Raw genomic sequence first — 13,045 nt, 5'->3', positions numbered from 1 at the left:
GTCCTTTAAGGTTTTTTGGGCCTTCTTTACAATTCTTTGATCTCTAAACAGGCCATCATTCATCTTCCATCTAAAGGAGCCGATTGGGATCAATGTCATATCCATTCTCAAGGCGTTATGGTCGGAGCATGTTTTGGGGCAGATTTCCACCTTCCTCACCTTAGGTGCCAGACTTCTAGTTATCCATATTTGGTCGATTCGTGTCCAAGTCAGTTGAGCTTCAGAAAAGAATGTTCCTTCTCTTCCCAGGGGGTTTCTAACTCTCCAGATGTCAACCCAGTCCATATTGTCAGTCATTTCAAAAAAGGTCTTAGGTAGTCTTCCCTCTTTAGTAATGTTCTGGTTCTGTGACTTATCCATATTTGTTGATACGACCCCGTTCATGTCCCCCATCATGATGACATTGTTGTAATCCAGATAATCCAGCATGATCTCGTGCAACTTCTTATAAAAATCCGATTTTCCCTCATTTGGAGCATAAATTCCTAATATCAAAATTTTTTCTCCTTGATACTGTACTTCTATTGCGAGGATTCTTCCACTTTCATCTTTAAAGAGAAATTTTGGTGAAAGGCTCTCTTTTGCATAGATCACTACACCTCTCTTTTTAACTGTATCCGATGATATAAATTCTTGACCAAGCCTTTTATTTATTAACACCTTTCTATGAAGCCTAATCACATGTGTTTCTTGTAAGCATATAATGTCCAATTGTTCCTTTTTTAGAATATGAAAAATTTTAGACCTTTTTTCGGGACTGTTACAGCCATTTATGTTCCAACTCAAAAGCTGCAGAGACATCCTGGATAAATCTGGTTATTCTTTCTGGGGTGGTACCTTGTTCTCCGGTCCTTGAGGATCCGAGGGGGCGGGCTCCCCTGGAAGTTCTGGCGCTGGCAATCCAAGTCCTTTGTGGAGGTCTTCTCCGTGTGCTCCCAAAAACTTGTCTCTATCTTCCACTGTTTTGATTTTGATCTTTCTCCCTCTGTAGGTAAAGGATAATCCTTGTGGAAACTCCCACCTGAAGATAATTGCGTTGCTTCTCAACAGTCTTGCCAATTCCGTGTAGTTAGATCTAAGGTCCAGCAACTGCTTAGGAATGTCCTTGTAAATTTCAATTCTCTTGCCCAAAATGTCTAGTGACTTTTCGTAGTGCAGGCCCAAAATCTTGTCCCTTTCCTCCTTTGATCTCAGTGTTATCAAACAATCTCTGGGCTTCTCTGTCCTTCTGACTCTGCCAAGCCTGAAAGCAGATACAATTTTAAAGTCTTTTTCCTCTAACTTCCAAAACTTGGCAAATTCCTTAGTTAGAAATTCAATAAAATTATCTTCTTCCACCTCTGGTATTGACCGTATCCTCAAGTTGGTCTCCCTGTTTCGCAGTTCTGTCATCAAAAAGTAAATCTGATGTTCTCCAACTTGTTTGCTGAGTGGTCTTACTTCTTTCTCAAGTTCTTCCAATCTTTGACTAGTATCTTCAGCCAGTTTACGATTTTCACCTACAGCCTCCTTTAATTCTCCAATAGACTGGGCATTCTGTGCAACTTGTCCAGTCAGCTTATTCAAGCTTTCTGTGTTCTGTTCAATTTTAGCTGTATGCAAATCAGCCTTCTTGTCCAGAGCCTCCAGTTTCTCCAAAATTTTCTCCAAGACAGAGCTACTTGTCCCTGAAGCCATATCTCCCAGGTGCAGCTCCTCTGTCTCACCCTCCCCTGCCTGTATTAGGGAGGCCGCCTCTATGTCTGGAGGCAAAGTGGAAGGCAAGGCCGGCACAGAAGATCTACGCTGTGAGGCTGCAGATAAAGTTAGAGTTGTTTGTTTAGTCCTTCCTCTTCTCCTTGCGCCACTCATTCCAAAGTTATCTGTAATCCAAGGTCAATCCAAGTTGTTCCCATGAGAAAGCAGAGTCCCAGATGCAATAGTCAAACAGAGGCCGGGAAAGGGAAGTAAAACAAAGTCACTGCTGTAAGTCCAAAATCCTCTAGAGGGAGCTTAATACGTCTTCAGGGAAAAGATCAAATCCAAGTTGAACTTATAAATTTAAATCCATGTCTATCGCCTCCACAATGTATTATTTTTAGCAGAGTAAAACTTAAAGCAAAACAGTGTTTCTTACAGTGCCTTGACTGCAACAGTTTCAAAGTATCCAGTTCCAACTCAGAATGTTTCAAAATCTGAATTCAATGTATCCAAAGTTGCAAACTGGTGCTCATCCAGGCAGCTCCAGCACCAGAGATTCTTATTTATTTTATAATCCACTGGTGCCACAGAAGAAGGATATCAGTGCACCCCGAATATAACCAGCAAAAGTCAATAGCTCAAAGTCTTTCACTCAGAAAACTGCTTTAACAGGGTGCCAGCATTTAGTTAACGCATAACTTTTTGTCTCCACTCCTCCTGCTCTTTGCTTAAAGTTCAGTATAGCGGGAGATGGGCTTCCTGCTTATCTTCACTCCGTTTTCAGCCAAATTTCAACTTTTTTAAAAAAGTTTTAAAAGTTTCATAAAGTTCTCAAAAAGTTTCAGAAAGTTGACAAAAGTTTCAGAAAGTTTTCAATGTCCAAATTTACTCACGGGTTGTAGTTTCCAAAGTTCAGAAAAGTTGCAGGAAGAAAGGACAGCGCTGACCGGCAACAGCAATGCGGCTTCACTTCGCTGTTTGCGCAACGACCCACAGCGCCGCTACCCCCTCCGCGATCCGGAGCCCCTTACGGGGTCCCTTCAACGTTTTGGGGGCTGCTTCTGGCGCCCGCCGGGTCCCGAGACCACAGGCTTCTGCCACCTGTGGTTTTCCTGAATGGGTCTCCGCTTCGCCGTAGCGGACGACCCGTTTACAGCGGAGCTCCCTTCTCCTTACTCGGAGAAGGCAGCCATTACCGGTCGCGCCGCCTCCGGAAGTCCCCTCTTCCCATATTTCTCAATTTTTGTTTAAATAATTTATCTTAACAGTCTATCTTATTTATTAACTCAACATATCCTTTCCATCTTTTGCTATATTCTATTGTTCAATTTACATTAATTTCTTTAACCTTATCTTGCCTTAAAAATCTTAAAATTCAAATTTTAAACCATATTTCTACATAACTCCTTAAATCCTTTTTACTAAAGCCAATTGGTTCCATTCCAGCATAATCCCTGATATTTCATTAGTGTTACACTAATTCCAAAAATAGAAAGAAATTTTTCTTTTTATAAACTTTTTCTTTTTCTCTAGTTTTTATCCAACGTCCCTTCTTCCTGGTCTCGGGTTATGTCAGTCCTTTCTAACCATTGCATCCAGTCCATCAATCTGGTGATCTTATGTCCGAGGCCCTTAAGTCTCTTCTATGCCCCTTCTGCAAATTTTTTTGTTCTTGTTTGTGCTTACGCTCTTCTTTGTCTTTTGTTGGTTTCTTTCGTAGTTTCTTTCCTTTCTCCTTGGGGAGTGGGTCTCTGGGGAATTCCAGCCGGTAATAATCTCCATTTTCCTTCATCAAGCTAGCCCATTCCCCGCAGTCCCACTCCCCGTCATCGTCATTGTAATCCAAAAAGTAGTTATCCAGAAGATAATTGTCAACCTGTTTCATAGTCCCACCAGAGTTAAGAGCTTCCTTGACTCCAGACGCTTCCAGCCACACTCCAAGTTCAATCTTCCAAAGCAGCGGCTTTTGCTTCTGCAGGACTTTGGGTCTCACCATTTGTGTTGCTTGGGGTGCAGTCGCAACCTCTTCCGTCTTCATCTGCCCTTGGACTTGCCCTGTCGAACCAGTTTCCTGAATTGGTCTCTGTATAGTTTCTTTATCCTTGTTTCCTGTTAAATCATATTCACTGGCTACATCAGTCATCAAGTCCAACTTTTCATTCATCAAGTTCATCTTCTCATGCAACTGCTCCAGCAATGCATTTGTCCTGCCAAGGGCAGACACCAAAACTTCCTCCCAGCACATTTCTGTTCAAGGTCAAACGACTGGTCCCACGATCTCAATCTCGCAGCTGTGAAGTCTCCGAATAAACTGCAACAGCAAACTGACAGGCTCCCTCTAGGGGACACAATTTCTATTTGTATCCATCTTTAAAAACGTATCCAACAAAGGAAAAATACTTTCGATTTTCAAATACTTTGTTTCTTTGAAATGCAGAAAGCAGCGTTGAAGTTAGTTTGTTTCTCTTTTTTTTTTACTATCTGTCAAAGTGCTCCACTTTTAATCAATGGACGTCTCCAACGATTTCTGTCCTGACACCCCGTTCCCAGGTTTGGGACGATGGAAACTTATATTCCTTTACTCTCTCTCCTGCAGGCTTAAACAGTCAAAATCCCCCCCCCCTTTTCTCCTGCTTCCAAGGGGGTTTTATTGGTAGTAGATGCAGGAAATTTCAATCTTTAAGACAACTTTCCAGGCTATTAGATTGCAAGGTTTTTGCTTCAGTCTGTTTACAAAAAGCGGAAGGCGGACTTCCTGTTTAAACCTTCACGCTTCAGAGCCTAATTCACAAATTTCTTAATCCAATTTTCCGTTTTTACTCATGGGTACTTTGTTTAGAGTCCAATTGTCATCAGGAAAAAGTCAGCGCTCTCCGGCGATGGCTGTGCAGCTTCCCTCCATGAAAGTAGCAATCGGTTCGCTGCACCGCGCTGCTCACCCCACTTCGCTCCAGAGCCCCAAAGAGGGGGTTTCCCTGCGAGTAGGGGAGGTGCTCTTGGTGCTCTGCCGAACCCCACGTTCCCAGGCTCCTCCGCCTGGGATTTCTAGCGGGTCCCCGCCTTCGCCGCGGCAGGAGGACCCAATTTCCATGGAGCCCGTTCCTCCGGTCGGAGGAAGTCCTCCATTCGTCGATGGCGCTGACCCGGAAGTCCCCTATGTTTGAACCCTAAACTGTGGTTTATTTTAACTGTAGGAAAATGAGCCATGTTCAAAAATTGTGGCTTGAGGTTAGCCATTCTTATAACTAAACACAGAACTGTTTTCAGCACGGGTGACATTCACAGATGCCCCCCACAGCATATCCCACACCACAGGGAGTAGCGTTTCAGGGGGCTACGTGGGGAAGGAAGAATGAACAGAATTTGCTTTCTTTTCCCCCGGCAAGTGTGTCCCGTGAGCAAAGTTCTACTTATAGGAACTCTGTATCCAACCCACAGTTTTTTGCAGTAGTGTTGATGAAGGCAGAGCTGCATCTTGCTACAGCAGACTTTCATTAGATAACTGATGCAGAACTATATTTAATTTCTTAGGTTTGTTTGCTGCTTTGTTAATGGATGTGTAAATTGAAAATCAGTTTTATTGTGTCCTTGGTTTGAAGAGGGAAATACATAATAGTGCTGAATGATTTACATTGATTTAGTTAACTGAAAGTAAATTGTCTTAACAGTTCTTTCTAAGCAGGAGATATGAATAAGTAATATGGAATCAGTATAGAATTCTCATGATACACTTCTGATGTGTGAAGCATTTAAAAAATATATGCATAGAAAACTTGTGACAAAATTCATCAGAATAGAATTTAAAACTGAGTTAAATGCATCAACATGATACGTAGTGGTGTTGACTGCAGACTGTTTCACTGGAATTTGCCTTTCCATGATGAAAATCTCCAGTTAAGAATGTGTAAATTTAACAGATTTTGCAGCTGAAATTTGTTTAACTTGTATTTCTTTTTAACACTGTGCATTAAAATCATTTTTAATTAAAATTGACTTAGCTATGCAGTGTATTTTGATTACAATTTCTTAAGTCTGATTTTTTATTTTTTAGGGCAAAGCAGACACTGGCAAAATTTGGATTTAAAAGTACAACACTTAATTGCTTTTATCCAGAGCCATACAACTATTACTGCCTTACCAGGCAGCTCTGGGCTTTTATTTCCCAAGCATTAGTTTCCCCTGCCCCAGTATGTGATATAGTTGTTAGGTTTGTTTTCTTATAAGGAATTTTAAAAATTACAGACTTTATTTTGGGCGTATTGTTTTAAACCCTTTTTCTGACACTAATTCTTTAATTGTTCTGTCTCTAGGTTACTACTTGTCATATACATTCATCCAGTGACGATGAAATTGATTTTAAAGAAACTGGTTTCTCGCAGGATTCCTCTTTACAGCAAGTGAGTCAAACTCTGGACTGTTTGCAATTGTTTGCATTGATGCCTTAATTGAAAAGAACTTGGGTGAGACGATTGCCTCGGGAATTTGCAACTTTTAAAACTTAGATTTAGCATTTTTAAGATGAGGGAAGAATTGAAGGCATGTCCTGAAAACTGTGGAATTTTGGGGGGAGGGCTATGTATGGTCACAACTTCCAGGATGTAAGTAATTTTGGTCTGTATCATTAATTTGATTAGAATTTCAATCCTCTAACAACTCTTGTCAGTTGCAACTTCCTGAGGAGACATAAGGAGAGTTCAGAATACATGTTTTTAATACTGCAAACCATATTTGGCTGATTGGAACATCGTGTGAACTGACCTGTAAGAGTTAAGGCAGTTAATTCTTTTCGGTGTTCCAGTTGGCAAACTTAAAAGTGTAGTTACCTGCTTTCACAAATGTGTTGCCCCCTCAAGCTGGAAATACTTGTGTTATTAGTGAAATGAATATATTCTGTAGTCTATTATCACCTGATTGTGAGTTAACTTTTCTTTTATGCTCATGACTGTGGAACTAAAAGAGGGTTATAATCTTATCTGGGAGGGGAAGCAGACCACATGTTCCCACAGTCTTGTGTACCTCTGATCCTGCAGAAATGGTTGTTGCCAGTTGTACCACCAAAGGCATATATGACTAGTGCTTTAGAGGCTATTTTTTCTAGCACAGTTCTCTTTCTGACAAAATCACCCAGTTTCTGGCTGTGTACTCAAAGAAGGCACTTGAAAAATTTGCTTTACTGTCTGAAAATGTAGCCTTAGTTTAACTGCAATTCTAGAATTAGCCTCTTTCTCCCCCTGTCTCCTGATATGCACTTTGGGGATTTCTCCATCCATGGGCATAAAAGCTGTCTTCATCTGTGCCATGGTAGTTCCTCAAATCTGAGTCTAGATTATTCTAGGCAGTTAGTGACGACAGCTTGAAAAATTACTCTGGATCATGCTTACTTAAAAGAGCTCCAGACTGTTGCAATAGCTTTTCTTTTTTCTGTGGCCTATGCAGAAAATTAAGATGCTATCTTAAATATTTGTTGAATGCCTTGTTTGGTGGCATCACAAGGCACCTAATTCATTTACCAGAACCATGTTAGTGGATGCAACCTTCTTAGTAAGGAAATTGCTTTGTAGATACTGCCTCCAAAATATATGTAACTTTTGCTGGATCCAAAAAAGGCTTCCCTGTATCTTCTTCAAATAATTTGATGGAGATGTCACACTGTTTCTCTTCAAGCTACTTCTGTAAGAGTATCCAAACTCTTGTTGCCTTTTTACCTATAGTTTTTAAAAGAGTAACTTCAGGCCAAAGTTAATTATTACTTTATGAAAAAGTAACCGAATCATTACAGAAGAGCAACTGTTAACAAGCACTTGCCCCAAGGCCCCCAAGTTTCAACATTCGATAGTTCATAGATATATAATTTAGGAGAAAGTGTTTCTGGAGCGAAATGGGCAAGTAGTATTTAGACTATTATTAGAATCATTATATCACTGTCATTGGTCCTGGGGTTGCCAGGCCTTTTCTGATTATCAGATGCAACAAATGACGTCCAATTTTATTGACCAGTTTGGCTTCAACGATGAGAAGTTTGCTGACCAAGATGATATCGGCAAGTGAGTATTTTAAAATTTAATGTCTGCCTTTTTGTTTTCCATTTGTTTGTGTTGCAATGGTTAGTGGCTGTCTCTCTAGTTATAATCTGTGTATAGTCAGCTTGTTCATTTTCCAGTTACACATTTTGTGCACTCATAAGAGGAATTTTCCCTTTAAATTATGCCTCATGTCTAACGCCTCTATCCCTAGCATTTATGAAGCAAACTCTTCTTATGACTGTCACTAAAATAATAGACCAGAATGCTCATAGTTGATTTCTCTCTCTGAAGCCTCTTTATCCCAATCCAGAGTACTGTGTTCTGAATGCACTGTGTACCAGGTTTCTGATTAAGTTTTCTTTTCATAGAAGATTGATATAACCAGCACAACTTCTGTGGGGTTCTGTATGGTGCTAATCCATATGGTGTAATTTTTGCATAAGTGAAGGTTGTGAACATAGACCTGATTAATTTAGCTTATCCTTTGAGTTCAATAATATTACTAGATTTGATTGGTACTGTCAGTTCATTATATTTTAAATGTGTGCCCTTGGAGGTTTGGAACAGGTAAGAACTTACCCAGTTTTAAAATGTGAGTTAATTTATGTACTGTAGCTGGATCTCTTTCCTGTGACTGGCTGCAAGCATATGCACCAATTGTTTTGTTTTCATATCTGTTTATGGAAACAGTGAAACCGCCCCCCCCCATTACTTCCCAAATAGTAAAGGAAAATGGTTAGTTCCCTGTTTGGTGTGGGAGTGTCCGCTGTGTGTTCTATCAGTCCCATTTGCCAAAGGCAGAGATGAGTGGAAAAGAAAAATTGTACCAGAGCATCCACCATATTGGATCACTGGGGAAACCGAACTCAAAAGAAAGAAGGACAATCTGTCTAAAGGGGGACAAGAAAACTCAGTGCAATGTTCCAGTTACAGATAGGTAGCCGTGTTGGTCTGCCATAGTCAAAACAAAAAAAAAAATTTCCTTCCAGTAGCACCTTAAAGACCAACTAAGTTAGTTCTTGGTATGAGCTTTCGTGTGCATGCACACTTCTTCAGATACCTGAAGAAGTATCTGAAGAAGTATCTGAAGAAGTGTGCATGCACACGAAAGCTCATACCAAGAACTAACTTAGTTGGTCTTTAAGGTGCTACTGGAAGGAAAAAAATTTTTTTGTCAGTGCAATGTTGCTCATCTGAAACGGGTGCATTGCTTTCAGTCAGCCACCAGATGGCAGAGCAGCATAATTCAAGCCAGTGAGAATCATTAACATCTGGTGATGCAATCTGTACAAAGCCAGGGCTCCATAGATCAGGTAAAGGCTGCTCAAAGGCCTACTTTAGATCCTACTAAATGCATCTTCCTTTTTCAATAAGAATTTGTTGAGAAGTTTAGAATCCCTATTTTCTGATTGATTCTCATAGAATGTTCCTAATAATAACATTAATAATCCAACCACCAGAATTCATAGCAGATGCCACCCTGGGCTCAGTATATCGCTCTACAAAGACCAGAGTAGCTAATGGTGATCAGACCCTCTCTTTCATCTTACGCACATTTGACTTGCATGTTTTCAGTTATATGCAGTTGGCCGAAATTGCACAAGTCAATTCCCAAGCAAGGCAGAGAGCTTAAAAGCTCTTTTCATGCCAGGTCTTCTTTGCGAAAGGTGTGTTCAAGCTCTCCACCTTGCTTGCTCAGCATGCCAGTTCTGGAAGGCCATGGGATGTTCTCTCGAGATTTCACATGAACATCGCTGATCTTCTAGAGCCAGTGCATCGAATGGGCCTTGCCCAGCAAGCAAATCAGAGAGCTAGCTTAAAAGCTCTTTTTGTGTTGGGTAACCCAAGCAGACTTTGGGTGAAAATAACTTTTATGCTCTTGACCTTGCTGGCTGGGGGAAGCCCACTCGGTGTACCAGCTTTGGGAGTATGTGGGTGCTCTTTATCTCTCCCTCCACCCACTAGCTTCAGGGCAGCTTCAAGAGTTTAACTATATGCAGTTTTCATGTATACACGTAAACCTTCGTACTGAACCCCTACGAAATAGGAGGGATTGCTGTACATTCTCTCCAGTAGTCACCATTTGTCATAGCAAACTGCCTTTAACCAAGTCAGTCAATTGGTCTGTCTAGTTCAGTGTTGTTTGGACTTACAATGGCTGTACGTTGGTATGGTAGATCAGTCTACATCCATTAGCATGAGAAGCCAAACACCTGTCCACTCCACTTTGCATCTGGCACCTCTGCTGCTCTATCCACCAAGGTTCCTATCCCCCAACATCTGTTGAGCAGCCATGTGGTCTTTAACAAGCAGTAGACAGCCACCTATCTCACCCAACCCATCCAGCATCATACAGGGCTCTTCCACAACCCACAGTGGATGTCTCTCACGCCAAGCAAGAGAATGGAACATTGATTACTTACTGTGAAGCTTCATTCTTGTTTGGCATGTGAAGCAATTCACTTCCTCACCTGTGCATACTCTGTCATGCATGCACACAACTGAACTAGATTACTACTCTTCTGAATTTATATGGGGTTAGGCTTACAAAATGATTTTGCTACAAGTTATCCATGGAATGCAACTGAGGAGAAGACAGCTGGGGGGGGGGTTCATAAAGAAAAAAACATGGTCACATGTCTTTGCCTAGAGTAAATGGGAGAGATGCAGTCCACAGTGAATGCCTTTGCATGCCAAACATACAGTAAGTTATCGCTGTGCTGGAACTGACAAATTAAAGTGCTTTAATACTTCGTTTAAAGAAGGTGGGCACCCTTAAATCTTTTCATCGTTTAATCTGTTCCTGGATTAGAATATTTGATTTGACGGCAGTTTTAGCATCGTTATCTGTAAGTTTAGGTAACTAGTAGTGAGGATTGTTTTCCACAATACTTTTTTTGTTTGTTTCTTCAGCTCTGTGAGCCTGTGACAGAGATCTTGGCTCCTTCTTTGGATGTAACCAGTCAAAATCCTCACAAGTTTAGTAGTAGAAAATAATGTATCAGTTTCATGAAATTATAAAATGATGTGAACTGAAATAATTCAGGGGTCTGTGTGGAATGCCATTTATTCTCTGTTTTAGTGTATAAATTTGTACTTTGTTCACAGTGTTTCTTTTGATCGCGTATCAGACATCAATTTCACCCTCAATACAAATGAAAGTGTAAGTATATTCTTGCAGCTATTGTAAAATTCAAAATTGATGCTATTTGTTCGCATTCTATGTGTGAGTGGAGAGGGCCTCCCTTTTTTGGTGGTATTGTTTGTAAAGAGGAACATTTTAAGAGATTTTTTTGTGGCTTTCTGTCTTAACACTGCATCTATCAGGAAACATATTGATGGGTAGGGGTCCATAATTTTGGTCACCATGATGAGTGTTCTGCCACCCAATCTTGGAGCTGAAGGAGACAGTTGGGCTTGGCCCTGCTCTTGTGTTGCACTTTCAACATGCTCAGAGGAAGCCCAGCATAACTATAGAGATGTTCTGCGCCCCCTTCCCAACTGCAAGATGAAGTAGAAACCTGCAGCTGCTTTTGGTGTCGTGCATCCAAGCGTCTTGCAGCACCTTGGAAGCAGAGTCACAGTGCAGTTCTAGGACTTAGTTCCTCACCATCTGCTCCCCAGCTTCACATTTGGTGCTGGCCAAGAGCACAGGGTTGTCTCTGACCTCAGTATGCGTATCAAAGGCGTCAAGTTGGGGACAGAACCTTGTACTTGGGGGGGGGGAGGCAGAATCCTAGCAACCACTTGTTCATTGACTATTAAAGTCAGCCAGAATTTATCAACCCTGTTTATAAGCTTTCAAGAAGAATGGAGTTGTGTCCCTCCGCCTCACAAGAGACTAGAAATGGTTTTAACGGGTGCAGATCTAGGGGCATCTTGGTGAAGCAGCATCCAAAGTACATCAGCTGTTAACTGATGGAATGCATTGCCAGAGTGGGGCGGATTGACTCATGGAAAGTCCTTGCTATTCTCAGGATGGCTCTGTGTAGGTTTCTTTGATGCTGTAAAACTATTGGAGACCTAATCTTGGGACGGAATTGGTCATGGCCCTTTCTAGTTTTATTAATTAACATTAAGAGCACTTCTTTCTGGTATATGATCACTGCCCATTTGTTCTATTGTTTTCAGATACAGTGAATGCCCAGCCAGAGTAATAAAGGTAGTTAATGTGCTATGGCAGAGACAGTGAACTGGCAGCCCACAGGCTGGGTCTTTTTTGTGGCTCTGCTATGAACTCTCCTAGTCAGATCAGGAGTGTCAGCTGTTTTAAGTTCTTTGAGGCTTCCCTTGTGTTCCAGAGGAAAACTTGCCCCATCTCCTAATTGCAGTGAGGACTAGAGAAAATACATATGCTGCTTCTCCCTTGCAAGTACTCGTCCCAGGAAATGAGATCAACCCAGAGTCCTCTGGGAGGGATCTTGTATTCCCAGAGGATGAGGGCACCGGTTGAAGTGAAAGCAATATGCAAGTCTTCCACGCTGTTTTCACTCAGCTTGGCACCAATCCTTGATACCAGTGCGAATATTATTATTTGGGGGGGGGGGACTCATTGAGTAGGACAGTGGTTGCCCATTTCTTTGGAAGGAGAGGTCATAGGAAGTCTCCAACACATAATCAACCAGTTTAAAGTGGTCAACTACCTATGAGCTGGTGATATTATGTTCTGAGAATTTTAATGCTAAATTTAAAGAACAACAGCAGAGTATTCTGACGCTATCTGAACTTTGCTTTAAACATAGAACAAAATACTTTCTACCAGAAGCCTATCTGTTCTTTACAGTTTGGGATATTAATATTAATTGTGTTGGGTAACACTTCAGAGTTGTTGCTTTTGTTTTTTTAAACATAACATACATTGCGACTAGCCACCTAAATGTGATATTCAGTGTTCATGAGTGGTGAATTTAGTCTTTGTAATTTATTTGCTTTTTATTATGTTTAGGGCAATATTGCTTTGTTTGAGGCGTGCTGTAAGGAGAGAATACAGCAGTTTGATGATGGTGGTTCCGATGAAGAAGATATCTGGGAAGAGAAGCATATTGCTTTTGCACCAGAATCTCAGAGAAGATCCAGGTAACTTTAAGATGTCAGGGAATATGTTTTGCCTCTAATTAAGTCTAATCTAAAAACTAATATATTTACCTATTTCAGCACTGATAAGCTTGTGACAGGTGCTTTTAGGAAGAGTATTGCAAAGATGAATATATTACATTCCAGCAGTAATCGGGATGATACTCTTATCCCTATGCTACTGTTGTCTTCATAAGATCGCACATCTTCAACTGGTTAAGTCAGGCTTGTGTCCTGATCCAAAGTGGGTCACAACAGGAGCACTACCA

General features: G+C 41.0%; 1 protein-coding gene across 35 annotated transcripts in view; it reads left to right on the top strand.

Moving 5' to 3' along the window:
* PPP6R3 (protein phosphatase 6 regulatory subunit 3) overlaps positions 1-13,045 on the top strand; it is a 63,780-nt gene that overhangs the window by 40,151 nt on the left and 10,584 nt on the right. For 18 of the 35 annotated variants that reach the window (XM_083597517.1, XM_083597549.1, XM_083597546.1 and 15 more), the window contains 4 exons: positions 5,991-6,077; positions 7,627-7,724; positions 10,812-10,866; positions 12,649-12,779. In XM_083597517.1, coding sequence (XP_083453643.1) covers positions 5,991-6,077; positions 7,627-7,724; positions 10,812-10,866; positions 12,649-12,779 — 371 coding nt within the window. The remainder of the gene's footprint in view (positions 1-5,990; positions 6,078-7,626; positions 7,725-10,811; positions 10,867-12,648; positions 12,780-13,045) is intronic. The other 17 variants (XM_083597543.1, XM_083597537.1, XM_083597536.1 and 14 more) reach the window with 2 other exon arrangements.

Source organism: Podarcis filfolensis (genome assembly GCF_964270895.1).
Source record: "Podarcis filfolensis genome assembly, chromosome: 1".
NCBI classification, from domain to species: domain Eukaryota; kingdom Metazoa; phylum Chordata; class Lepidosauria; order Squamata; family Lacertidae; genus Podarcis; species Podarcis filfolensis.
The sequence above is the reverse complement of the archived record's forward strand: the minus strand, read 5'-3'. Positions and strand labels throughout refer to the sequence as shown.